This window comes from Erpetoichthys calabaricus, chromosome 7 (assembly GCF_900747795.2).
Source record: "Erpetoichthys calabaricus chromosome 7, fErpCal1.3, whole genome shotgun sequence".
Taxonomy (NCBI): Eukaryota; Metazoa; Chordata; class Cladistia; order Polypteriformes; family Polypteridae; genus Erpetoichthys; species Erpetoichthys calabaricus.
The window spans coordinates 47,002,059-47,028,020 of NC_041400.2; the positions used below are offsets into that span (position 1 = coordinate 47,002,059).

At 40.1% G+C, this 25,962-nt stretch overlaps 1 protein-coding gene across 1 annotated transcript in view; it reads left to right on the top strand.

Moving 5' to 3' along the window:
• The window catches only part of LOC114654317 (sushi, von Willebrand factor type A, EGF and pentraxin domain-containing protein 1), a 328,570-nt gene that overhangs the window by 278,688 nt on the left and 23,920 nt on the right, over nucleotides 1-25,962 (top strand). The window contains 5 exon segments of the mRNA XM_028804783.2: nucleotides 8,601-8,774; nucleotides 10,376-10,552; nucleotides 14,061-14,231; nucleotides 21,900-21,995; nucleotides 23,503-23,598. Of these exon segments, the coding sequence (XP_028660616.2) occupies nucleotides 8,601-8,774; nucleotides 10,376-10,552; nucleotides 14,061-14,231; nucleotides 21,900-21,995; nucleotides 23,503-23,598 (714 nt within the window).

Here is a 25,962-nt window from a genome sequence, read left to right on the forward strand (position 1 = left end):
ACAGGCAGGGTTGGTTGTCTGCTGCCGGTTTGCAGGCTCACCGCATAAAGTGTTTGTCGCCAAACGATTGATGCTAGGAACATTTAAGACTGGCCACTGATCTGGCCTTGCTCACTTTCTGTCTTCTCTCTTGTGTAGCAAAGCTATCTGTTCTTTTAATCTGAACAAGTGAGCTAATACAGGATGACCACCAGCGTCACTGTTTGCTGTATGAGTACTGAAGTGACAGCTCTTGTTTGAGTAAATGCTTTGTGATTGTTCCTGTCTTTACAACATTAAAGCTGATTTTCTCAGAAGCCTGGACTCACCTCCTTTTGTTTTGTGCAAGTCTGTGACACACATCACAATGTGTTCCATCATCAAGTTATTTTCCTGGCAGTGCTGGCCGTAGTTCATGGCTAGGGCTTAAAAGCCCCTTCAAAGCTATCAGGCTTGCACACTTAAACAGGAGTGTTTGATGTGCTGTACAAACTGAAGGCAGTTTTTACTGGAAGAGACTGAACGGTGAGCAGGAAGACTTTATCACTGTACGTGTGAAACTGCTGTAGACAGCCAGCCAGAGAGAGGCAGGGCACAAAAGCTTGTTGAGTTAAACCTAGTAGGGCTGTAGGATTTATTTTCTCTTAGTTTATACGATACTCTGCTATTACACCTTGTGATGTTAGTCCTTATGTAATTGCCATTTTTGTGTTTATGATTTTCTATCAGTTTGTATTTTTACCTCTAATGATAATCACTCTGAGGTCAGGGATGGCTCTTGAGCGCCCCCTTTGGCCATATCATTTATAAGGTTTACCTGCCTCAGGAGTATTTCTCTTTATTTTGGTCTGATTTGGGTGCAAACATAAGCCATGCCAATGTTTGCTCCATCCATGTCACACACACACATGTACACACACACTCTCTATCCATTTTCTAAGCTGTAGCATGTCCTGTAGTACTCTCTCTGTCTTCATTAACGACATGTTCTCTCTGGGTTAGATTCCTGGCTGTGTCACTGTTCGTTTTTCATGTCCATGTGGGCTGCCTCCCCATAGACTGGCTGCCTATTTCTGTGCATCCCAAAGACTTGTGTGTAAATTTAAGTTGTGTGCCCTTCAGTATGTCACAGTCCCATTTAGGGATGGTCCCACTGCAGTCCCTGTGCTGCTAGGATCTGATTCACCTGCTCCAGCTGGTCCTTTAAAAATGGATTGATAATATGACTGTAGGTATGAGACTATTCTTTTGATGATATTTTAAGGAATATGACTAAATGAACTAACACAAACCAGAAACTAACAAAACAAATACAGCACAGTGTTCTGTGCTTTAGGCACATAGTAGCAGTAAAACCTATCGTGGGGTACTTGAATTTAAACTAATAATAAATTTACTAATCTTAGATTTTTGCACAAGATTTCATGAACTAGGAGCATAACTGCACATCAGTAAACTGATTTGTGCTTTCTGTTTATTAAAATGAGTTGTTTGTCATGGCCCAGAGAGTGGCAACATTTTCCATGTTATTGCTACTACAACTTATTAATACTTTTAATTTAAACAAGCCTCACGTGAGATCCCACACAAAGTGTTAAAAGCGAATGGTGCAGGCCAAGGAGGTTAACTTTTTACCTTGATCTTGGTGTGCCAATCCTAAATCTAAGAATGAGTTTATTACCTAAAAGAAAGATACTGTGCCATTACATTACAGTTTTGAGTGACACCTTTTATTGGCTAACTAAAAAGATTACAATGTGCAAGCTTTCAAGGAAACTCGGGCCCCTTCTAAGGCCTCTAAGCTTGCATATTGTAATCTTTTTAGTTAGCCAATAAAAGGTGTCATTTTGCTTGACTTCTCACTTCATTCATAATGGCTAACATGGTACAACATCCTAGTATTACTGTTTTGAGTAAAACCACACATAACCTTTTTATAAGTAATATGTTGTCTATTGCTCTTATTTATCTACATTTATTTATTTTGTTGTGGTGATAGATCCCTGCTGCTAGCACAATGGACTCTCAGGAGTGTATTTATAATTGACATGCTTAAATGTGTTTCTCTCACAGCAGGACCTAATATGCATCTCAAAACATCTCTCCACTAAATTGCCCCATGACAACACAACCATGGCAACGGTCGTATAGTATGTAACTCTAATTAAGTGCCATGTAAAATTTTCCTGTTTTTTCAATCCCTTCCAGCTTTCAGACATGAAGCACATAACAAGACTCATTCAATTCAGTTTATTCTTTTATATACATTTTCATGTGCTGTAGGCTGAAAACACTTACACTAGTCTATAGTAAACAGTAAAGTACATGATATTCATTCTTTTAAATACATATCAGACAAGATGGGGGACACATTGCCATAGATGGTAAAGAACATGATCAGCTGTGGGATGAGAAACTCCAAGACGTAGCATTGGAGCAGAAAAACTGCAGAAAAGTGAAGCTATATTCAGTACCATGCAGCCATCTTTGTTAAGGGGTAAGCTCAGAGATATGAAGGTAGATGAGCCTGTGGTGTCCTAGATAGTGGACCACCTGTCAGGCGAACTGCAGTTTGTGAGATTCAAGGGCTGTGGTTCTGATGCGGATGTGAGCAACACTGGAGCACCACAAGGAAGGGTCCTGTCTCCTTTTCTCTTCACTCTGTAAACCTCCAACTATAAATGTAACACCAGGTCATGCCACTTCCAGAAATTCTCAGATGTTTCTGCACTTATGGGGTGTATTGATAAGGGGGACGAGACCGAGGAGAGGAGTCAGGTGGAGAACTTTGTTTATTGGCACAGAAAAAAAATGTCTGCCGCTTAACATCAACAAAACCAAGGAAGTGGTTATAGACTTTCACCGTACCAAAGAGCCTCTATGTTCAGTCTCTGTTCAAGGAGTGAATGTAGAGATGATGCACTCCTAAAAGTACTTGGGGGTCCACATTAATGACAGGTTGGACTGGTCTTGTAACACAGAGAAACTATATAAAAAGGACAGAGTAGACTGTTTTTCCTTATGAGACTGAATTTCTTTAACGTGGGCAATAAAATTCTATTTATTCACATTTTCAACAACTCTGTTACGGCCAGTGTGATATTCTATGTTTTGTTGTGCTGGGCAGGTAACATCAGTTCAAGAGAAGCGTACCGAATCAACAAGCTAATTTAAAGGACAGGCTCAGTTAGAGGATGCATTCTGGACCCCTGGAGGTCATAGCGAAGAAGAGAATTAAAACAAAACTCAGTGCCATTATGAACAATGCTGCACATCCTCTCTGGGACACACTAACACTGAGGACTTATAGCCAATGAATTAATCAGCAGAAGTGTGTCCAGAAGAAGAAGATAGAACTTTATTTAAATAAATAAATACATAAATAAGTAGATAAGCAAGAAAATAAATAAATATACACACACACTTTGGTCTGAACGCATACTGGAATGAGTATAAAGCAAGAAAATTTTAAAAGAAAGACAAGTTCTGACTTGGCAGTCCTAGTCACAGTGAGGCCTTATGCAGACGTATTGCTGTTATGGTATAAAGGAGTAACAGTAGTATTTCTTGACACACTACATCTATCTATCTATCTATCTATCTATCTATCTATCTATCTATCTATCTATCTATCTATCTATCTATCTATCTATCTATCTATCTATCTATCTATCTATCTATCTATCTATCTATCTATCTATCTAAACATATGTCAACTCTAAACTGCCCACCTTTGAATGATTTTAGATATGCGTGAAAGTGTCATGTGGCGTACTGACATTCCATTTGAGGTTGCTCACCAATTCTAGGGTCTGATTAATCAGTTGATCACTTCACAACATTTAACTTCATGCTTTTAATGAGAAAGGAAAGCTAGACCCCAACCATGCTGGAAGCCTTTATGTAATAGCCTAAGCTTAAACTTTCTCCCCTTAATAGAAAGGGGCTCTTGATGCAATCTAAATATGTCTGTAAGGCAAGCCAAAGCTAGGTAAGAGTAGGGTGACTCAAAACAGTATACTGTACGTGACTGCTACTCTTTCATTTACTAAACAGGTGGCCTCTGGTGTAAGCCTAACTTTTTAAATGAAAAATGGGGTATAAAATTATAGGGGCACCTGGAGCATCTGGGGTGGGGAATTCTAGGAAGATGCCTCCAGAGTTCCCAACATATAGAAGTTCCTGAAAGTAGTTCCTGGTCTGTATGGTCAGCTTCTAGTCAGGTGGAAAGTGGACGAAGGTCCCACTTATAGGAGTAAGAGAGACCTGACTAGGGGAGAGGAAGCAGAAGGAGTTGTTGAAAGGAGACAAGAGAGATGGGTAGAAACACCAGGCCCCCAACAACATTGTCAGTAATCGAGCCTTAGTTTAGATATGTCTAAAGAGGCTTATTTTCAATATTCTTTATGTCTTTGCCTCCTAAACCCTTTTGCCTCCCTGTACCTTTGGTTACTTTCTACTTTTGTAATAAATTTCTTTTCATTTTCAGCCTTGTTGGCTTTTTTTGGAGTTCAGCATCCATTCAAGCAAATCCTCTACTGACTACAATAATCAATACGTAGACTGGGCAAGTAAGACACTGCAGATTTTATTTAATTAGCACAGTAAAGTCCTGTTCATGAATTTACTAAACAAACATAAAACTCACAACCATTAAAGACGGACAGAGAGAGAGAGAGAAACAAGGGAGTGTCAAGTGTTATTTTTTACACTGTGGGTAACTCAGGAATGGTAGAACGGAAGACTGAGGATTCTTTTAACCATCTCTACCCTTACCAGAAGTTCAAAAACCTTTCAGACCACAATTACCTGCTGCATGCATCTTTTCAGGCTGTGGTGTCTAGTGGCTAAGACATTAACCTGTGAACAGCTAGGCTGCCAGTTCAGTCCCCGTCACTGAGCAACTGGGTGACCCTGAGCAAGCAATTGGACTGTTAGCTCTGTACTGAGAGGTACACTGAAGTATAATTAATTATAGCCATCTAAACTGAAGTTTGTTTTTGTTTTTTAAAATAAGCGTATTTGTGAATGAAAGCAGGAAAATGAGAAACATGCTATCTTTATATGTTTTTAAATACTGATTCCTTTCAAAATGACTTCAATAGTGGGTTCGCCTGTAGGCAGATGAAGTATGGGGTGAGTCTTCCAGCCCTGCCTACCTTGGTTATGCTTAGACCTGTTAAAAATGGTTCCAGAGCAGTCCCAGTAAACAGACAAAACAGTGGTGTATTGCATTTCCACAGCTACAGGGGGTAACTTGTATTATCAAAGTATCTAATATTTCCTTTAAAATTTTCTAATCTCTGAAATGGTGTGAATGTGTTTATCATTTTACTGCTTATTTACTTCCTGTGGACAGTAGGGGGCACTCCAGCACCCCAAATACTCAACACAAGCAGGATCAGGACACAAGTGCAAAGCACAAAGAGTCTTATTTGTGGCAAACTCTTCCTTATAAGTGTTTCCAACCACAATCACAGCCACAAGTACAATAAAGCACAATAAATCACTCTTTGTCTTCTCTCTCAGTCACTCACTGCCTCTTCCACTCCTCCTCGCAAGCTTCATCCACCTCCACCTGACACTGGCTCATCATTGTCAGATAGGCAGCTCCTTTTATTTAATCCCCAAGGAGTGCTTCCGGTGATATGATGCTGCAGCTCTGATGCACTTCTGGGTGAGCTTGGAGCCCCACAGAAGAGGGACTCGCAAATCCCACAGCTCCCCCTTACAGCCCTCAGGGGATCCAGAAAGACTGCTCCCCGGGACTACAATACCTGGCATGCCTTGTGGGCAAAAGATAAAGTAAGCAGAACCCAAAAACAAGTATCTATATGTATTTTAAATGCATATAAAAGAAAATAGAAAAAAATATCAAAGTATATATTGTAAGTCCACTCTATATTTTTAATAAAGTAAAGGCAATTATTATAGAATGAAGTATTGTGCATAAAACAAAGACTTTTACAAGAAGTAAACACAATGCAATCAACATATGGAAAAATAGTTTGTTCCCACAAACTAGTTATAAACCTAAATTTAATACCCCACATGCAATACAACAAAATGTGCAAACACAACAAAAAAAATGATGTTCTACACATGCCAATGGACCATACAAAAATACCAAGTGAATATATTGTAAACACTGTACACAAACAAACAAAAAATACAATACAAATATATAAAAAAAACAGTATAATCATACAGCAAACAATAGAAACAATAATAGAAAAAATCATAAACAGTGTGAGCCAAGGCCTTGGCTTCATGATATATTCTTTTTGATAATTATTGTAAACAGCTAGGGCTGATAGTTCTTCTTCCAGTTTATTATTTATACTTCATTCTATAATAATTGTTTTACTTTATTTAAAATTTAGAGTGGAATTATATAGTTTTAAATGTATAAGAAACAAAAGAGAAAAAATTGTCAAATACATATAGATACTTGTTTCAGGTTCTGCTTACTTTATCTTTTGGTAATTTTCCCAGTAATCAAGTTGTTTATATCTTTCGTTTTTTTGCGGTAGTGGTTGTTCCATGTCAAGTGGGCACCCATGCAGAGATCTGAACCTGGGCTTTCTGCCATCTAGTGCTCTGGTGAAGATAATGCCTCACGTTCTCTCCCATGGTCGTTCCATTCCAAGAGCATCCAAGCTGGGTAAGGACCCTGGCCATCACTCACATTCCTTAATATAACCCAGTTGTCAAGAACAGTTAAACCAGTTGCAACTTTATTTATCCAGGACTCCATCCTTCTTTTTGTGCCAGGTAGCCAAACAGACTGCTATCCTATGATAATTATAATAGGCACCTAAGGCTGGCATCACACTACGTGACTTTGAGTTGGAGAGCATGTCAGACAGGTCCTGGGATGTGAACCCTTGGTTTCCTTACTGCATGACATGTGAGGAAGATTATATGTCCAATAGACAACCATACTGAACCCTGTGTTTGAATGTTCAGAACACCCATTTTCCTTTGTTTATGGAGGCCACCATTGCTCTTCTTTTTCTTTTAGATTTGTTTGGACTTTTCTTTGTCTGTGAGAATTGTATGTACAGTAATCCCTCCTCCATCGCGGGGGTTGCATTCCAGAGCCACCCGCGAAATAAGAAAATCCGCGAAGTAGAAACCATATGTTTATATGGTTATTTTTATATTGTCATGCTTGGGTCACAGATTTGCGCAGAAACACAGGAGGTTGTAGAGAGACATGAACTTTATTCAAACACTGCAAACAAACATTTGTCTCTTTTTCAAAAGTTTAAACTGTGCTCCATGACAAGACAGAGATGACAGTTCCGTCTCACAATTAAAAGAATGCAAACATATCTTCCTCTTCAAAGGAGTGCTTGTCAGGAGCAGTGACTGTCACAGAGATAGAGAGAAAAGCAAACAGATCAATAGGGCTGTTTTTCTTTTAAGTATGTGAAGCACCGCGGCACAAAGCTGTTGAAGGCGGCAGCTCACACCCTCTCCGTCAGGAGCAGACAAAGTGAGACAGAGTTTGTTTTTCAATCAAAAATCAATACGTGCCCTTCGAGCTTTTAAGTATGCGAAGCTCCGTGCAGCATGTCGTTTCAGGAAGCAGCTGCACAAAAGATCACAACGTGAAGATAATCTTTCAGCATTTTTAGACGAGCGTCCGTATCGTCTAGGTGTGCGAACAGCCCCCCTGCTCAATCCCCCTATGTCAGGATCAGAGAAAGTCAGCGCAAAAGAAAGAGAAAAGTAAGCTGGGTAGTTTCTCAGCCATCTGCCAATAGCGTCCCTTGTATGAAATCAACTGGGCAAACCAACTGAGGAAGCATGTACCAGAAATTAAAAAACCCATTGTCCGCAGAAACCCGCGAAGCAGCGAAAAATCCGCGATATATATTTAAATATGCTTACATATAAAATCCGCGATGGAGTGAAGCCACGAAAGGCGAAGTGCGATATAGCGAGGGATTACTGTATTGTACTTCCAGGTAAGTGCCCATTGATATTTCACCTCTGATACACACAGGAGCCTGCCAGGTGACTTGCTACCAAACCACACCTGTTTGATTGAATTCTAGAAAGTCGTTGAGTGCTGTAAATGAGCCTCTGGGGATGTCAAGCCACATAACCGGTGGTCACAGAAGCGTGCTACCAGTGCTTGAAGTGGGCTTTACTCACTGGTATGCAGTACTGGTACTTCTCCTACTTTCTATCTAGGGTACTGGCACGTTTTGAGCTGGTGAGCTACATCTGTGGCACAGGGGACCTACCAAGAGTACCTGCACCTTTTCTTAACATACCAGTGTATCACAGCACTCAAAGTTTCACGGGGACCCCAGCAACTATCCTATAACACCGCTTCTCAATCAGTGAGCCATAAACAGAGTACCGCCAGCTAATAAGATTCTATAAATGCAGTGTATGACAGAAAATGCTGAAGATGTCATGTAGTGTGACAGGGGCTGAAGGACCAAGCTGCCAAACAGTTAATCTTTTCTATTAAAACAAGAGCTTATGCAACAAAAAAAACTTAATACTATTATCAGCTTCTAATTAACTTTAACAAAGCAGAATGTTGTCTTTGAAGAGAGATAAAATGAATGGTATATATTTTCTTTCTTCTTGACACACAGGCCTAACATGTGAAATTCCAAGTTTATTGGATAAAGGCTATGCTGTGTATGACAACCTGACGGTTGGCAGCAGAGTGCATTATTTCTGTCATGAGGGTCATGACCTTGAAGGAGACCCAACTGCAGTGTGCACTGGAAACGGGACCTGGAGTGTACCTCAGCCAGCTTGCAAAGGTACGTGTTTTTGTTAAATGAAACTTTCCCTTTTAATTCATGTATAGCACTCATTACTGAGCGGAGGCCTGGAGTGCTCTAGGAAGTTCACACTTAACACTAGAATTACCAGAGCCTACGAAAAAACTTGTAAATCCGGCCCACCTTAAATCTCTTTGCACCTTTCCATCAGCATCTTTTGCCCTGTAAATGTGCCGATAAAGACAAGCAGCCTGCTATTCCATCCCCCAACCGCCACAGAACGCGCACAAAGTTCTCCCAGCTCATGCCTTGATTATCTGGGAGTGAAGTGCTGAAGTTTTATAGTGGAAATAATAGATTGTTATTTGGTACACATGCATTTCATGTTTGTTCCGTTTGTATAATAATCTGTGTAAACACATTGTTAAAACAGAAACATTTTTCATATTTTAGTAATAAATGACAAAATGTAGGTATAAACTATATAATGTGTAAAGCCTGAAGTCCAAAGACCAAATAAACACTTTCACAAAAGGTTCAAGACCGATACAATAGCTTCCGTGGTGTAGCGGTAAGATTTGCTGACTTGTAATCATGAGTTCCCGGTTTGATTCCGACTGACTCCTATATTTGCAGTTTTCAGTACTGAGCTGCTCTTATTGTTAACATTATACAGTAAACACATAGATTTGGTTTGTGTCTGTAACAGACCATGTACATTTATTAGACTTGTAAAAGTTACCGGTTTTTTTTTTCACTTTTATTTTCTCAGTCACGATACATACTTGGGGGATCTGACGCTGTTAGTTTTTATTTGAAACTGGGAATAACTGTAGATGTGAGTGGTGTTTTGAGGCAATGGAACTGGACATTTTCTGATCTGGAGGCATAAAAGCTGACACACAAACGCTGGTGAATCTGCATTCTTCATACCTCACCATCACTTTTTTTTATTCGGTTTTATTGAGTGTTCCTGCTCACGCTGAATTAGTATGCACCTTATGGTCGATGATGTCAAAGCTGCACTGACAAAAAAAAAACAGAGACATAGGTATATATAATATTTGGAATTATTCATTTTATGACCTGTACAGTAGATTTCGGAAAACATTGTCGCACGGATGCAACATTTTTCATATTATTTATATACATTCGCATAACAATTACCTTCGTAATTGTGGATGTAGTTTTAAACATATAGTTTGAATCCCTTCTCCTTTTTAGCTCCTGCTGTTTGGCACAATGTTTGAGTAATGTGATTTATTTTGTTTACCGTAAGTCTGGGCACATCTTGAAGGAATCAGGTGAAAAACTGTTTTTTATATCAGCACTGAAAGTGACAAAACTGGCTAACGCGGAATATGGAAGAGAATGTGCATATAGCCTGTTTTGTACTAAAATGGTGAAATTTCAAGTTATGAAATTTAGCAATCAGTTCCATCTTTATCATCTGTATAAAAACGTCTAGCCCCATGTAACCAAGCCCATTTTTACATGTCTAAGATGCCAAATGTTGTTTCCAGTTTTCTCTTTTCACCTGGAGAGGATTTCCTTTGTTGTTGTTGTTCATGTTTCTAATGTTAGTGATTATGCAAAGTTCATTCACAATATACTGTATAAAGTGGACATTATTTTAACAGCAAAGAGATGTCCAGAGCCTTCAGGAATTTTCTACGACAAGGCCTCTTCTGAGGAAAGTTTCTTTGTTGGTCAAAAATTATCTGTCAGATGTCCAAAAGGATACAAGATTCAAGGACCAACATACATCACATGTGAGAGTGATCTAACCTGGACACCTTCAGCTGTAAAGTGTGAAAGTAAGTAGTGAACACAATGACGTTCCTTAGACATTTTATGCTCAAGCTTCACTTTATGCTCTGTAATGCACTGGTGAGGCCTCATCTGGAGTACTGTGTGCAGTTGATCTCCAGGCTACAAAAAGGACATACTGTACATAGCAGCGCTAGAAAAGGTCCAGAGAAGAGCGACTAGGCTGATTCCAGGGCTACAGGGGTTGAATTATGAGGAAAGATTAAAAGAGCTGAGCCTATACAGTTTAAGCAAAAGAAGATTAAGAGTGTTTAAAATTATGAAGGGAATTAGTACAGTAGATCAAGACTGTTATGTTAAAATGAGTTCATCAAGAACACGGAGAAACAGTTGGAAACTTTGGAAACATTAGGAAGTTTTTTTTTTATACAGGGAACCATAGACACTTGGAATAAGCTACCAAGTAATGTGGTAGACAGTATGACTTTAGGGACTTTCATAACACGACTTGAAGTTTTTTTAGAAGAATTAAGTGGATAGGACTGGCGAGCTTTGTTGAGCTGAATGGTCTGTTCTCGTCTAGCTTGTTCTAATGTTCATTTCGTTTGCTGAATATGTAGTTTGAAAATGACCAACTCTGATTTATAGAAGGCACTGTGATTGTTGACATTCATTGTAGCCAGTTCAGAGCGTACAACAGCTGAATAATTATAAATATAAGTAAAAAGCATAAGAGAAGGAGGAGCTTTAGAAGAAAGGTCACCCTCTTTGAAGGGACAGCATGTCTGTTCTTTCAACTCACAGAAAATACACAATTCACTGCTTTAGGTTGAAAGTTAGTTGTGAGAAAGTTGAACAGCCGCCCTGTTTGATAATCAGGACCCCCCCCCCTGCATGGAAACATCTAGAAGGGCATTGGGCTTCATTATTGTGTATTTTTCTTTGTACTTTATGTTCCTCCTCCATCACTAGCTACCATTTTTAATTGTTTCTAATTTGGATTTAGAAGAGCTTAAGAGAATCCTCTTGAGTCTACAGCACGAAAATCATTTCCTTAAAAGCTAAAGAGCACAAAGTATCAAACCAGCATAAACTCTGCAACTTCATCTTTGAAGCCCCACCAGTAGACATCAATCAGATTGCTTGTTTTATGTCAAATGGTTCTGCAGCTTTGCCCTTCAGTAGTTTTGTCAAAAAGGTAATTTCTTAGCTAGGCAGTATGGAGGCCTGTGTCAGAATTAGAAGTTGATATATAGTATATACAGTATTTATATTATTTTTATTTTGTGTAAGTTATTTCAGTGAAAACCTATCACCTTCTAGATTTCAAGATGGCCTTGTAGTCAAGATGTTATTATGACAATTGACAATGTGTATGTACATTGCTGAATGTACGTGCATATGAAAATATGCAATATCAAAAAGGCAATTTTTAATAAAGTGAATGTCAACACAGAAAGATAACCAGATTTTCAGGACTTATTGTAACCCTAGATCAGCTATCATAATTTCACTTTTCATTTTTGGTTGTACAATTTGCACCAATGTAATTCAGCAGTATGATGTTTTTGTGCCTATTGAGTAATGGCAGTCTGCAACCTGATCCTACTAAAAACTGTAATCATTTTGCTAACAACCAAATTAGTGCTCCCTCACCAAACACCACTAAACACGGGCCTCTCCAATGTCCGTGGGCTGCCACCTCCAGCTCCCGACTCTCGCTCCCCAACTGTAGGAAGACGGCCCCCTTTATAGTCACCCAGACGTGTTCCAGGTGCTCGCTGACGTTCTTCCGGTGGCACTTCCTGGTGTGGCAGAAGTGGCACCTGAGCACCCGGAAGCACTCTGGGCGTTGCTGGAAGGTCCTTCCTCCACCTTCCCAGGTGTGGCGGAAGTGTAGATCTCCCGGGTCTTATGAGGCTTGCGGTGCCCCTTGGTGGTAGCCACGGGCTTGAGCCTCCCTGCTACTTCCCTGTGGTCCCCTTGCTATCCAGGGTGGTTGCCCCCTCGTGGCCTGGGGGACATATAGATCACCTTCTGCTCCTTCCAGGAGTCCCAGCTGGGTCTAGCCCCCAGCCACAATATATATATATATATATATATATATATATATATATATATATATATATATATATATATATATATATATATATTTATATTTATATATATGTATATATGTGTGTGTGTGATAATCCAGAATTCCAAAAATAATCAAAACAGCGGAAATGTTACCTTTCTTCCCAATCTACTTTTACCAAGGGAGAGAGGCTGTCAGCCAACCAAAGAGAAAAAATATCAATAGAAATGAAAAAATCTTTAGTCAAAATATTTTTTTTATCAGATGACAATTTGATGGCATGCAGTCAAACTAGTTAGCTGATAGACTTAATAAGTGAAAATATTGTGATGTTAATTCCTGAACAAGCCACGACACTAACTTGAGAAAAATTGTGATAAAATGAATGTAATATGTAATCAGCATATGTGCCTGCCAAAAATGAACTGGCTCCTAAAGAGCCAACAAAATAAAACATCACAAGGCCAAAAAAAGGAAAAGGCAAAACAGGATAGACGGAAAGAAACAAACATAGAACAGAAGGAAAAGTAGCATGCAAAATAATGCGTTTTAAAATATAAGGAAATTGAATTACAATAAGCACAGTCTGGAAATATAAAAATATTAGACAAGCTTATTACTTTACTTTTCTTCCAAGCCTGCTTTAATAAGGGTGAAATTGTTATGAATAGATTTCAAGAAAATTGTTTGACTGGAAATGAGTTGCTTCTTGTGGACATCGTAGCAAGTGTTGTTCACATTTGTCACAATAATTGACAAAGAATCCAAAAAAAGGTTAGGGGCAGCCACCCATATATTATATCCTGACTGCAAAATGGGATAAGATGTTGTACAGATGTGTACTGATTGGAGTCCAAAACGGAACTGAGGGGATAGAGGAAAGATGGCGACTTTAAAGGCCAGTATAGGAAGTAATGTCAAAAGGGCCGGAACCGGAATTGTCTTCATCCATAGGCTCGGACCCAGAAGTGATGCCATCAAAGGGCCCGGAAACGGAAGTGGTGTCATCAAAGGGGTCAGCACCGGAAGTGACGTCATCAGGGCCAGACATAATTTACCTTGAACAGTCTGCAGAAAAGTCAGAAAAAGACTGCACTCTGTCACCCCTTGGTCTGGTATGGAATTACTCTTGTTCAGGCCTTTTAGCTGCCTCTCTGCGCACGTGTGTGACACATTATATGCTAATGCACCTAAAAATGGTGTCGTGAAAAATGATTCTTTTACTCTGTTACTTTCAGTCTATATTAATGTCACCAAAATAGAGTTTAGGTTTATTTCAGTGGCACAGTATGAAAGCATATAACTATGAACTAGAATTGTCCAGGGCAACTTTATCTTCAAATTTTGCTACTTGAGTGAGACTGCAGGTAAGAAAGCGAATGATGTGGATGCAGTCAACTGTTGTTTGCTACTTCATGAGAAGATCAATGTACAAAAAGAGACATTTATTTGTATGAGTGTGTCTGTTCTCTCTGTAGAAATTCCTTGCAGTTCTCCAGTTCATGTTCCGAATGCTTTAATAAGGAGGATAAACTTTCCTTCGGGAGACATAATTGCTTACACGTGCTTTGGAGGATACATGCTAGAAGGACCAAGCAGGATTACATGTCTGGAAAATGGAACGTGGACTTCACCACCTTCATGCAAAGGTACAGCACATTAAGGTTTTGATTTATTCAAAGACAGGCAAATATGAAAGACCTAAGACACCATATACACTGAAATTCTTCAGTGCTGCTGTTCTGCTGGAAATTAAATTATTACTGTGGTTAGTTACAATGGCATTTTTTTGTATTAAGATAAAATTTCATGATGTATTTTTATTTTTGCCCAGAAAATGACCAATCCCATTGAAAACCATTAGAAATTAATTCTTCAGTTAAATTCATTGTCTATTTTTTTTATAAAATAAATGTAATAATCAAGTTGTAGCTTTCATATATCTGGGTGAGGGCATCACTGCCTTTCTGTGTGACTTCCTGGCTACAAATGGAGCAGGACTGTGTCTCCTTACATCCTCGTTTCTTACTCTTCTTGCAGATTAAAATCCTAGCCCCCAAAACAGGCTTCTTTATTTCATAAGCCCACCAGACATGGCATTGCTTTGAGTTGCTTGGGTTCACTTACAAGATGTCATCTCCAAACCCCTCTCTTTAACATTCCAGCATTATACATAGGTGGCAAACCAGTTATTTTTCATAATTGGTCAAGAAGGAGTATACACTCATTAGAAGACATTTTCAGTGGTTCAGGACTCGAGGCGTTCTTGTCCTTGCAGTTCAGAGTTGTCATTCCTGCTTCTTCCTTTTTCTTTGTCTCCATGTGAGGTCTGTGCTCAGAACATGTGTAATTCCTCTCACTTCTACTCACCCTTGTCACCCACTTTACACTTTTGCAGTTTTCATATTCCCTATATACAGACCTGCAGCCTCTCTCTCTACTCCTTGCTGTACAAAGCTTCCAATAAACCCCTACCACTTCCCACTGTATGTTCTTGGGATCTTCCTTCTCATACAACAGTGAACTAGAATTCTATATTCAGAAATGTTAAAAATCTATCTAAAAACTTCAATCACCCGCACACCCAGTTTAAAATTATACACAGTGTAAGTGAAAGGGACAAAGGACTGGCATCCCAACTGGGATTGAGGATGGTTTCTTAGCCAGCTGGGAGGCAGCAAAACAAAGACAACAGGAAATTGAGTTGCAACCTGACCAAGATGGTTCTCAATTCCTATCCTGGTTGGGACAAAAGAATAATGGATAGCCTCTGGGATGCTGGATGTTGTGAAGAGTTAATCGCCTGAGCACAAGAAGTGGTGGCACTTTACTGTCTGGGTCCCAGTTTGGACACCCACAAGGATGCAGCTCTGTCGGGGTCCTTGGCAGCTACCAGGGTACACTGTGAGAAATGGACCTCCTTATTTTGGGAAGCTACTGTATGATCTGGGAGGACTTCTGTCTTGCAATGTTGTTGCCCTGGAACACTCTCAAGGGTCCGCCATAAAAAATGAGTCTGAGTTAGTAGGAAGAGGACAATACTCACTAAGCAGCAGTAGAAGGAAATGGGATACTGTGCTAGACTGAGTTGAACTTGAGCCCATGAACATATCTTGCGACAAGACAAGACTTTTTTCCGGGGACGAGACATGATCTTTTGAAGAGAGATCTTTTGAAGAGAGACAGAGACACTTTCACTTCCCGCGAGACGGACAAGTCACGTCATACTTACAACCTTCAGACGCAAGTCCTGTGATACACATGCAGAGCAGGTTAGAGATAATGGAAGTAAGAAAATTCGAAAGTCTCAAAAAATGAGAGTAAAGATCACATTAGCGCAAACAATCTGAAAATATTACTCTGGGACATAACGGAAGAGTGAAAAGAGATTGAATATTCAGGTGCTGTACAGGCTTTTAAACGTTCGAAGCTGTGCACGAAATTCAGATCACTCTGCACACAACAGCAGCAAGCCAACAGCTTCTGGAGCAAAGAGGAAATGAATAAAACACCTGTTACTTGTTTCCCAATGTATCACTGTTTAATAGGGGTTTCGGAGGAGCAGCCGCGTCTCCTTGGGGTGCACTCAGCCCCCTTCTTCACAACAGCACCTACCGCTGGCAAGGGGGGGAAGGGTAGTTGAGCGAATTGCAGATCGCTCGTGAGGGCAGCAGCAGCACGCCAGCAGCTGCTCGAGCAAAGAGGAGTTAAAAAAAATGTATTTGTTTCCCATTGTATCACCATTTAAGAGGGGTTTCGGAGAAGCGGCCGCTGGCAGGGGGGAAAGGGGTTGGCGAACGAAGCGAGCAGGGGGTGAAACCCCCTAGTTGTTATAAAAAATAAATTTGATTTGAACCTGGAACTATGTTTAGTAGAGTTGTCTGGTGTTTAAGGGTCCCTCTTAAGCACAACCCCACCGCAAATGCCACTTAATGGGCTTGGCTCCAGATCTACTTTGTCATCTATGTCCGTAAAATGCCCCTGGCACATTCTTCCACATGCTCTGGCAGTGTCGCCTGGTTGTTTCTCTCTGGTCCTATGTGGTCAAATCTTTCTCCTCAATTCTTTCTGTGCATGTTCCTTTGTCACCTCAGGTTCTCCTTCTTTTGGATTTCTCCACTCTCTCCATCTCTGTACTGCAGCAGAGTGTAATCACTCGGGTTACTGTTGTTGCAGACCTGTTTCTGCCCTCCCACTGGAGATCACTTGACTTTGTTACTTCTTGTCTCTGAAAGGCATCCATCCTTCTTTAATGTTGTCCTCTTAGAACTTTATGCATCGCAGATGAGTAACACTTCCAGCTCTACAGTTCAGAGATGGCTTAGTGCAATTCAGTTGATCAGGAGTTGGGTGAGGTTGCCCTGTAATGTACTTGTAGTTCACTAAGTCTTGTCCTTGGGCTTCAGTCCCCCTATGTACCTACCAACTGCTAAATTGCTGTCCCTTTTTGTTTTTGTTTTTTTTTTGGTGCTCTTTTTAATTATCATTCACCACTTCTCAAGGCTTGGGGTATATTTTTAGTGTTTTTATCTTTTTCTGTCTGGGGTTAATATGGTCATAAAAAAGTTTCCATGTCCCTCTGTTGTGTATGTATTGGATATGTTTAATAAAAAAAACTAAAGCTAAAAATGTGTAAATAAATCCACCTAATATTGTGGCAGTTCCATCCAAAATGAGACAACAGTTCTCATCAGGCTTTGTTATCACGGAGGCACCGGCCTGCTGTTGTATTTAATACATAAAAAATCTAAAGCAACGTATAAGGAAGGTGTGCGCTGAAAACATGGCAATGCTGTTGTTGCTGTGAAAGCTGTCACTACCATTCATGAAAAGTGTTCTACACCCACACATACTTTTCAAATTGTAACACTGGTTTGCAGAAAAATTGTTTTGCTCCCATCAAAAATATTAGGTGTTCTTTACAGATTTGAATGTGCTGAAACTAAATCGGGCAATAGAATTGCACATTCCATTTATGAAAGATGAAGGTTTTAAAAGAAAAAACACTACTTTAGACATTCATAAAATTCATATTTTTAAAATAAGTTATTTAGACTTAGAAAATATATAAATTACTAATATAATTGTTTTAAATGATTATTTGCAAAAATTACTCATTTGGTACAAATAAAGGTGGCAGGCTTTTTTCACACGTGGTGTAAGCAAACTTCACTGTGCTACCAAGGTGAATTCTCCAAAAATGTAGCAAAAATCATCCATGGTGTCCATGCAAGCACACACCATATTTCACTTCCATAAAAGCACAACTTTAAAAATAAAATGACCTTCACTGTTAGACAGCTGAGATAGTACTGAACCTTGGGATTAAATGGCAGAGTTAAATTCACTAGCCGGATTCCCCTCCAGAATTCAGTTTATATTCTATCCACCACTCTCAAAAATTTGTAAAACCTGTAAGGATTGCTGTCTCCGTAAAGAAAGAGTATGTATTCTTTTACCATTTGCTTATCTGTTACCAGACAATGATCTCAATGGATGGATCAACCTTGCATATATCTGTAAAACCATTTAAACATGTGCTTCTCAACTTTTCTGGTGTCATGACTGACATTTTCCCATGCAAGTGTCTTCACAACCCGCCAAGGGGGATGGGTTTCCCCCTTGGTGAATCGAGTGTGATCATCAGGGCACCGTTGGTGAATTTGGCACCTGGTTTCAGGCCTGGGGAGGAGAGTTGGTGTCTCCATTGGCTTATTGTGTGCGATTGTTCTGGGGAGAGATAATGGTTCCTGTTTGGTCAATCCAGCATGACTGAGGTGGGTGAACGAGTGGGATTGTCGGAGCAACAACCCACTCATGACCCAATGCATGACACACTTTGTGACCCTTCTCGGCATCTTTCTCACCTTCTAAATACAAATGTGTGGCTATTTTAAAGGAATAAGAAGAGCAAAAAAAAATTATGACCGAGATCAAAAAATGTTTAGCTAATACTTGATTTGGTGTTGTTTTCATCTCAACTATTAAGAATAAGGAAGACTGCTATTTTTCACTTCAAAATATACTTCAAATAATATTCTGAACATGAAATATACAAACATTACAGTAGGTGTCATTAAAAAAAAAAAAAAATTTAGTTTGAACAAATTATTAATCTGTGCGAACAAATTATTGATCCATTCAAACAAACTGACACTAGAATAATACATTTTATTTATATAGCGCCTTTCCCATGCTCAAGGCACTTACAGAATATAATAAAGAACGGCAGAATATAGAAGGCTCTGTTGCTCCTCAAAACCAATAGACAAATGCCCAAGACACCAGGTAAAAGCACCAAAAGGATACTTTATTCCTTCTCTTCTAATAGTGATGCCTCGAAGCACCTTCGCCACCATACAAAAACACTAATAAACACACAATAAATCTCCTCCTCTCCTCCCAGCAGCTCTGCCACACTCCCTCACACCTCCGGCTCCCTTGCTGGGTCTCCACCAGTCCTTTATATAGTCCTTGACCCGGAAGTGCTTCTCCTCTTCTGTTCACGTGACTTGTCAGCACTTCCGGGTCAGATGGAGGATCACATTTTTCTTCAGCCCAGAAGTACTTCTGTCCTTCTGTCTCCATGATTTGGGAGCACTTCCGGGCTATATTGGAAACCAAAATCCCCTTGTCTTTTGACAGCTCCTCCTGGTGGCACCCACGGCACCCAGCAGGGCTGTGTATCCGAACTCACTGTCCCATAGTGCCCTGCGGGAATCCGGGGTACCACTGCACTCCATGGAAACTGCCATCTAGCGTCTTGGGGGAAGCAGTGTCAGCAAGTCGCTGCCTTCCCCCATCCTTCTATTCCAGGGGCATACCAACCAGGTTGAGCTGCTGGCCGTCCATCACAGAACAAATTACTAACTTGTTTAAATGAATTATGTAACTCGTTTGAAAGAGTTGTAAGTCAGTTGACTTAGTAACTTATTCAAGCAAATTATGTGTCTCATTCGAAATGAGTTATCAATGTGTTTGAACGAATTACATAACTTGTTCGAACTGATTATTTTTATCCTTTTCCCTAAATCTTAATTCAGTAGTACAGAACCCTGTTCCGTCTTAATTTGGTTGAACAAATTATTATTATTTTTCCATCAGGCAGTCCGGTTCTTATTACGGAGCCCTATACGGTTTTCCTGGCAAACAGTTCAGTGAACCGTAAGTGAACTGTAAGGTGTGTGTTGACATCAGTGAACTGGAAGAGGAACTAGTTGAAAGACCACCGCAGTTGAAACTGTTCTTTCAGGAGGAGGAGTCCTGAAAAAAGTTAAGGAGACACATAGCAAGTAGATGGCAACAAAGATACACAGAACCACTCACACACACACACACACGCATGCACGCACACACACACACACATACACACACACACACACAAACGCTTGTTCTTTTAATAAGTTGGATGCTTTACTCAAGATTTCCAGTGGCAAATTAATCTATGCCACGATTGTGAAAAAAATGACTTCAACTTGAACAATAACAAATTTATTGTTTAAGTTATTTACTGTGCAAAATGATAAGATAAGAAAAACACTCTCTTCTGTAATGATGGTGCTTTTAGAAACCTGAATTGAGGTTGTCATGGTACAACGGAAAATCAAGCACAATCTATTAGGTTCTGTTCTTGATCTCACAGTTTCCCCCGATTGCATATTGTGGGATATGGCCGGCCTGTCACCCCAGCCAATACCCTCAGGCCGCCAGATGGAGCTGTCCCTGCGGCATGGAAGTGCCCCGAATACCAGCAGTGAATCATGGACGATGGAGTTTTCCTTTACAGCCCTGCTGGATACCACAGGGGCCAACAGATGACGCTGCAGAGAGGCCCAGAGAGTTGTTTGTGCCCTATAACCCGGAAGTACGTCATAAGCAAGGCGACAAAGGAAATGGCGTGCTTCCGGGATGAAGAAAAGAACTTTTTATCTGACCTGGAAGTGATAAGGAATCACATGGACTGTAGGGTTGGAACCACTTCCGGGTCAGGGAATATAAAAGGACGATAGGAGATCCCAGACAGACGAGCTGAGCTGGGTGGAAGGGTGGCAACGCGTCCGGGAGAGGAGGATTAGTGTATTGATTATCGATTATTGAGTACTGTATGTGTAGTGTGGAGTGGAGGGTGCTTTGTGCACGTTTTGTCTAAATAAATATAATATTTGGACTTTTACCTGGTGTCTGACGTGTAGTCTGAGGGTTCACGGGGTCCCAGAGACCTTAAAACTGTCACAATATTTAGTATGCTCTGCTATAATAATAATAATAATAATAATAATAATAAATTATATTTATATAGCACCTTTTCCGTGCTCAAGGTGCTTAATGCTATCCTATATAAAAGGTAAAACAGCCACTTTTCAACTATCCATAAGAACTTGGATGATTTGCTTCTGAAGCAGACGGCTGCATAAAAACCAAAACTCTTCCAGTGTCCCTCAGGTCATGCTTTGCAAAAAAAAAAATGCATCTTACTATTCTTGTCTGAAAACTCCACACTCCCCAGGCAGGCCACATAGCTAGGGGACACTGACAGTTCACTTGTAAGGACGTGACTCTCTGTTTTGTATTGTATGATGCCTGAAATGTGAAGCTACATTTTGTATAGTTCATTCTTTGCACCATCAGTATCATAGCACCCAACCACATATCTCAGGTTCCAGTCAGTGGTTGTGTAATCTCTATTAACTATCCATCCATCCATTTTCCAACCCGCTATATCCTAACACAGGGTCACAGGGGTCTGCTGGAGCCAATCCCAGCCAACGCAGGGCGCAAGACAGGAACAAATCCCAGGCAGGGTGCCAGCCCATCGCAGGACCTCTATTAACTAACCAGGGCAATTTTCTGCCTTGGGAAACTATAGTACGTACATTAGTACCCCATTATAAACCGTCCCATCCCACACAGTACAAAGGGTGTACAGCACATTTCTGCAACAGGAGCAAATGCAGTTGCCATGGCTTGCTTAGGAGTCAGAAAGGATAATGAAAGTGTGACCTGCTATTTTCAGTCCAGCTCCTCAGCCACTTGGGCACTCTGTCTGCTTAATGAAGAGCTGCCTTTCTGCCTGGCATAAGCTATACAGTCTCTTGGTGGGTACGCCATACAATAAACAACTTCCATTGTAAGGTGTTCCTATGTTTTGATCTTTAAAGCTGTTGTTCCTTTTCTAGCCGGTTAGTTCTTCATAACACTGTCATAAATTATTTATCCTTCCAAGATCAAATAACAGAAAGTTTGATGTTACAGTAGAAGCAGAACTATACCAACCCTGCATGCCTGTCCTTGGAATCTTATCCTGTCTTTTGTTTTAGCGGTGTGCAGGTTCCCTTGTCAAAATGGAGGCACGTGTAAAAAGCCCAATTTGTGCTCATGTGCAGAGGGATGGAGCGGCATGTATTGTGAAGAGCGTAAGTTACTTGTATTTTTATCTCACAGCAACTAACTAACTGTACATTTAGAATGAAGTACAGGCATTAATCTAAATGCAAAGTTTTCTGTGGAAACCTATACTTTTGCTGAAATTAACAAAAACACAGTGTCTATAAAAAGTACTCACAACCACTTGGAGGTTTTCACATTTTACTGTGATATAACATTGAATCACAATGGATTTCATTTGGCTTTTTGCTTACTGATCAAGAAATGTTCTGTCAAAGAGAAAACAGATCTCTGCAAAGTGGTCTAAAACACCAAGTTATTGATCAAATAAGTATTCATCCGCCTTGAGTCTGTGTGCACATCTAATTATTAATTCATTCGTTTTTCACCAATAATCTGAAGCTCAGTTGGAGGTGGGCAACAGTTTTAGCAGTGAGGGCCATACATATCTTTTCCCAGCCACACTTGCCAGCTCATACTGTAGGATCTCAAGGTGTTCCCAGGCCATCTGGGAGATATAATCCTCCCAGCGAGCCTTGGGTCTTCTCCAGGGTCTCCTCCTAACTGACTGTGTCTGCAAAACCTCCACAGGGAGGTGTCCAGGAGGCATCCATATGCAGATCTCTATGCAGTGGGTCATCAGCTCTACTCTGAGCTTCTCACTCTATCTCTGAGGGAGAGCCCAGCCACACTGTGGAGAAAGCTCATTTCGGCCATTTGTACTCGTGATCTCATTCTTTTAGTCATTACCCAAAGCTCGTGACCACAGGTGAGGGAAGAGACGTAAACTGACTGGTAAATCAAGAGCTTTACCATTTGACTCTGCTCCTTCTTCACAACCGCAGATCGGTATAGCAACTGTATAATTGCGCTTGCCACTCCCATCCATCCGTCAGTCTCACCATCCATTTTCTTACTTATGAACTAGACCCCAAGGTACTTAAACTCCTGCACTTGAGGCAGTAACTCACCTCCCTCTTGGAGAGGACAGCCCACCTTTTCTTACTGAGGACCATGACCTAAGATCCTCATTCAAACTCGGTTGAATTTTAGGATAGTGAATGAGTATGTCAGTACGTGGGCTGTGTGTGTCAAAACAGGCAAACTCCAAGTAGTCACAGGAAGAACATGTCAGCTGCATACAGCTGGTAGCTGGGCCTCGCACCCTGGAATCAAACTGAGGCCCGAGTGCTGCATGGTGAGAGCATAAATATTTACAAAGTCAAGTTAAGGGCACAATCAAGACTTAATATTAAACCATAATATGAGCCAACCTCCCTGCAAGAATAAAAAAAAAAAAGATTTTAACACTTAAATTACATCGAAAGGACTAAAACATTGGGGTCTGTGAATGACTAAGTACGCCTGACCCTTCAAGCAGGATTGTTGCCTGCAAGAAGAGTTTAGAAAATGAACGAATGAAAAAATTATTTTGTGGTATTTTGCAATTGTGATGTCTTTTTATAAAGTGGCATATAGCTCTTTTTAAAACGAAGGACTTGCCTTCATAATAAATATTACTTGTTTTTGTTTCAGCCCTCTGCATTCTTCCATGTTTGAATGGAGGCAAATGTATTGCTCCATACGTTTGCAGGTGTCCAGTTGGATGGTCTGGATCCCGATGCCACAATGGTAAGCTTGACTTTTTACAAAAAAACTAAAATAAAATTCTCTTTTCTTCTAAATCAAAGGTTTTCATCTATAGATTACTGGGGGCCTCGTGGCTGCAGGTTTGTATTCTAGCCAGTTTCACAATTAGTGTATCATTCATTCTTTTAATTGATGTAGTAATTTAGTGAACTGTCCTTCTTCTTCTTCTTCTTCTATTTTTAGAAATTCTGAAAGACTTGTATTTTTGAACAAACTTAAAATGCTTATGTTTCCTTTGCATAATTCACCCTTTTCTATTGAGTTTGCTCCCTAATTGTATTTAAATACTGACAGCTAGTGATGAATGAAACAATTTGCACAAAACTGAACTTGCCTCAAAACATGCAGTTTCAATTTGCAAAAAAAATCCACAAAAACAAATTGCATTTCGCCTTCAGGAATAGTTATGCCCTTGGCAGAAGAAGAAAAGTGTTTAGTCCTGTATAGTTTAGTTTAGTATGTAAATAAAGGTGTCTTGTTGGGGAAAAAGAAGATCACCAGACTCTTTTCCTGTCGTGTGTAGACATTTTGTTCTACTGATACAATCTTGGCGATTGTATTTGTAAGGAAAGGAAACTTAAGACCCCACCATGTATATTATCAAGATCATCTGCCAACTAATATTTTTGAGTAATTCATAAATAGTTTCATTGTATACATTTCTTTGCCATTTTCTTTTTAATTTGACCTTTTCCTTTTTGGCCACTTAATTGTATCTAAAAGCTGATGATAATAACAATAATAAAATAATAATTGTAATCATTCTGTACATTTATATAGTGCTTTTCTGACTACTCAAAGCACTTTACATATTGAGTGGGGAGCCACTTCAACCACCACCAGTAAGAACATTAGAACAATCTACACGAGAACAGGCCATTCAGCCCTACAAAGCTCGCTAGTCCTATTCACTTATTTCTTCCAAAATAACATTAAGTCACATTTTGAGGGTCCCTAAAGTCTTACTGTCTGCCACGCTACTTGGTAGTGTATTCCAGTTTTCCAAGTGTCTATGGTTCTCTGTGTAAAGAAAAACTTCCTAATGTTTGTACGAAATTTACCGTTAACAAGTTTCCAACTGTGTCCCCATGTTCTTGATGAACTCGTTTTAAAATAACTTCCTCAATCCACTGTACTAATTCCCTTCATAACTTTAAACACTTCAATCATGTCACTTCTTAATCTTCTTTTGATTAAACTGTATAGGCTCAGCTCTTTTAATCTTTCCTCATAACTCACCCCCTGTAGCCCTGGATTAAGCCCAGTCGCTCTTCTTTGGACCATTTCTAGCGCTGCTATGTCCTTTTTGTAGCCTGGAGACCAAAACTGCAAACAGTACCCAAGATGAAGCCTCACCAGTGCATTATAATGGTTGAGCATAACCTCCATGGACTTATACTCCACACACCGTGCTATATAACCTAAAATTTCTGTTTGCATTCTTAATGGCTTCTAAACATTGTCTGGAAGTTGATAGCGTAAAGTCCACTACAACTCCTAAATCCTTCACATAAGGTGTACTCTCGATTTTCCGACAGCCCATTGTGTATTCAAACCTAACATTTTTACTTCCTATGTGTAATACTTTTACATTTACTGGCATTAAATTTCATCTGCCAGAAATCTGCCTAAGCCTGTATGCTGTCCAAGTCCCTCTGAAATGATTTAATGGATTTCAAATTATCTGCCAGTCCACCTACTGTACCTTGGTATCATCTTAAAACTTAACCAGCTTGTTACTTATATTCCTATCTAAATCGTTTATATATATATTAAAAACAGCAGCGGCCGTACCACTGACCCGTGTGGGACACCACTCTTAACATCAGTTGTTTCTGATAAGGTTTCTCATACCATCACCCTCTGCTTCCTGTGTCGGAGCCAATTTTGCACCCATCTTAAACCATCACCCTGAACTTCAATGTGCAGCATCCACCTGGAAAATGTGATGGCAGCCATTTTTGCATCAGTATGCTCGCCTCACATTAGCTGGTAGGTGGTGAAGGGGTGAAATAGAGGTTACACCGTGCTCATTCCGAAAGATGCCCAGGGATCTTTTATGACCACAGAGAGAATGGTCGGCGCCATTTTTACAGCACAGTGTCCCCATCATTGCACTGGGGTATTGGGATCCCCAAACATACCACAGGGTAAGCGTCTCCTGTTGCTTTGACAACACCTCTTCCAGCAGCAACAGACACAGGTGCAAACAAAATGAAAAACTAAAGGGAAGCAGTGACTTGTGGTATTTCACTGCTGTTTTCACTTGTCTGCTCATTAAGAAGTGTCTCTTACTAGTGAGCAGACTGAGCTCAGATCCTAGGTGGGTCACTGCCTGTGCAAATC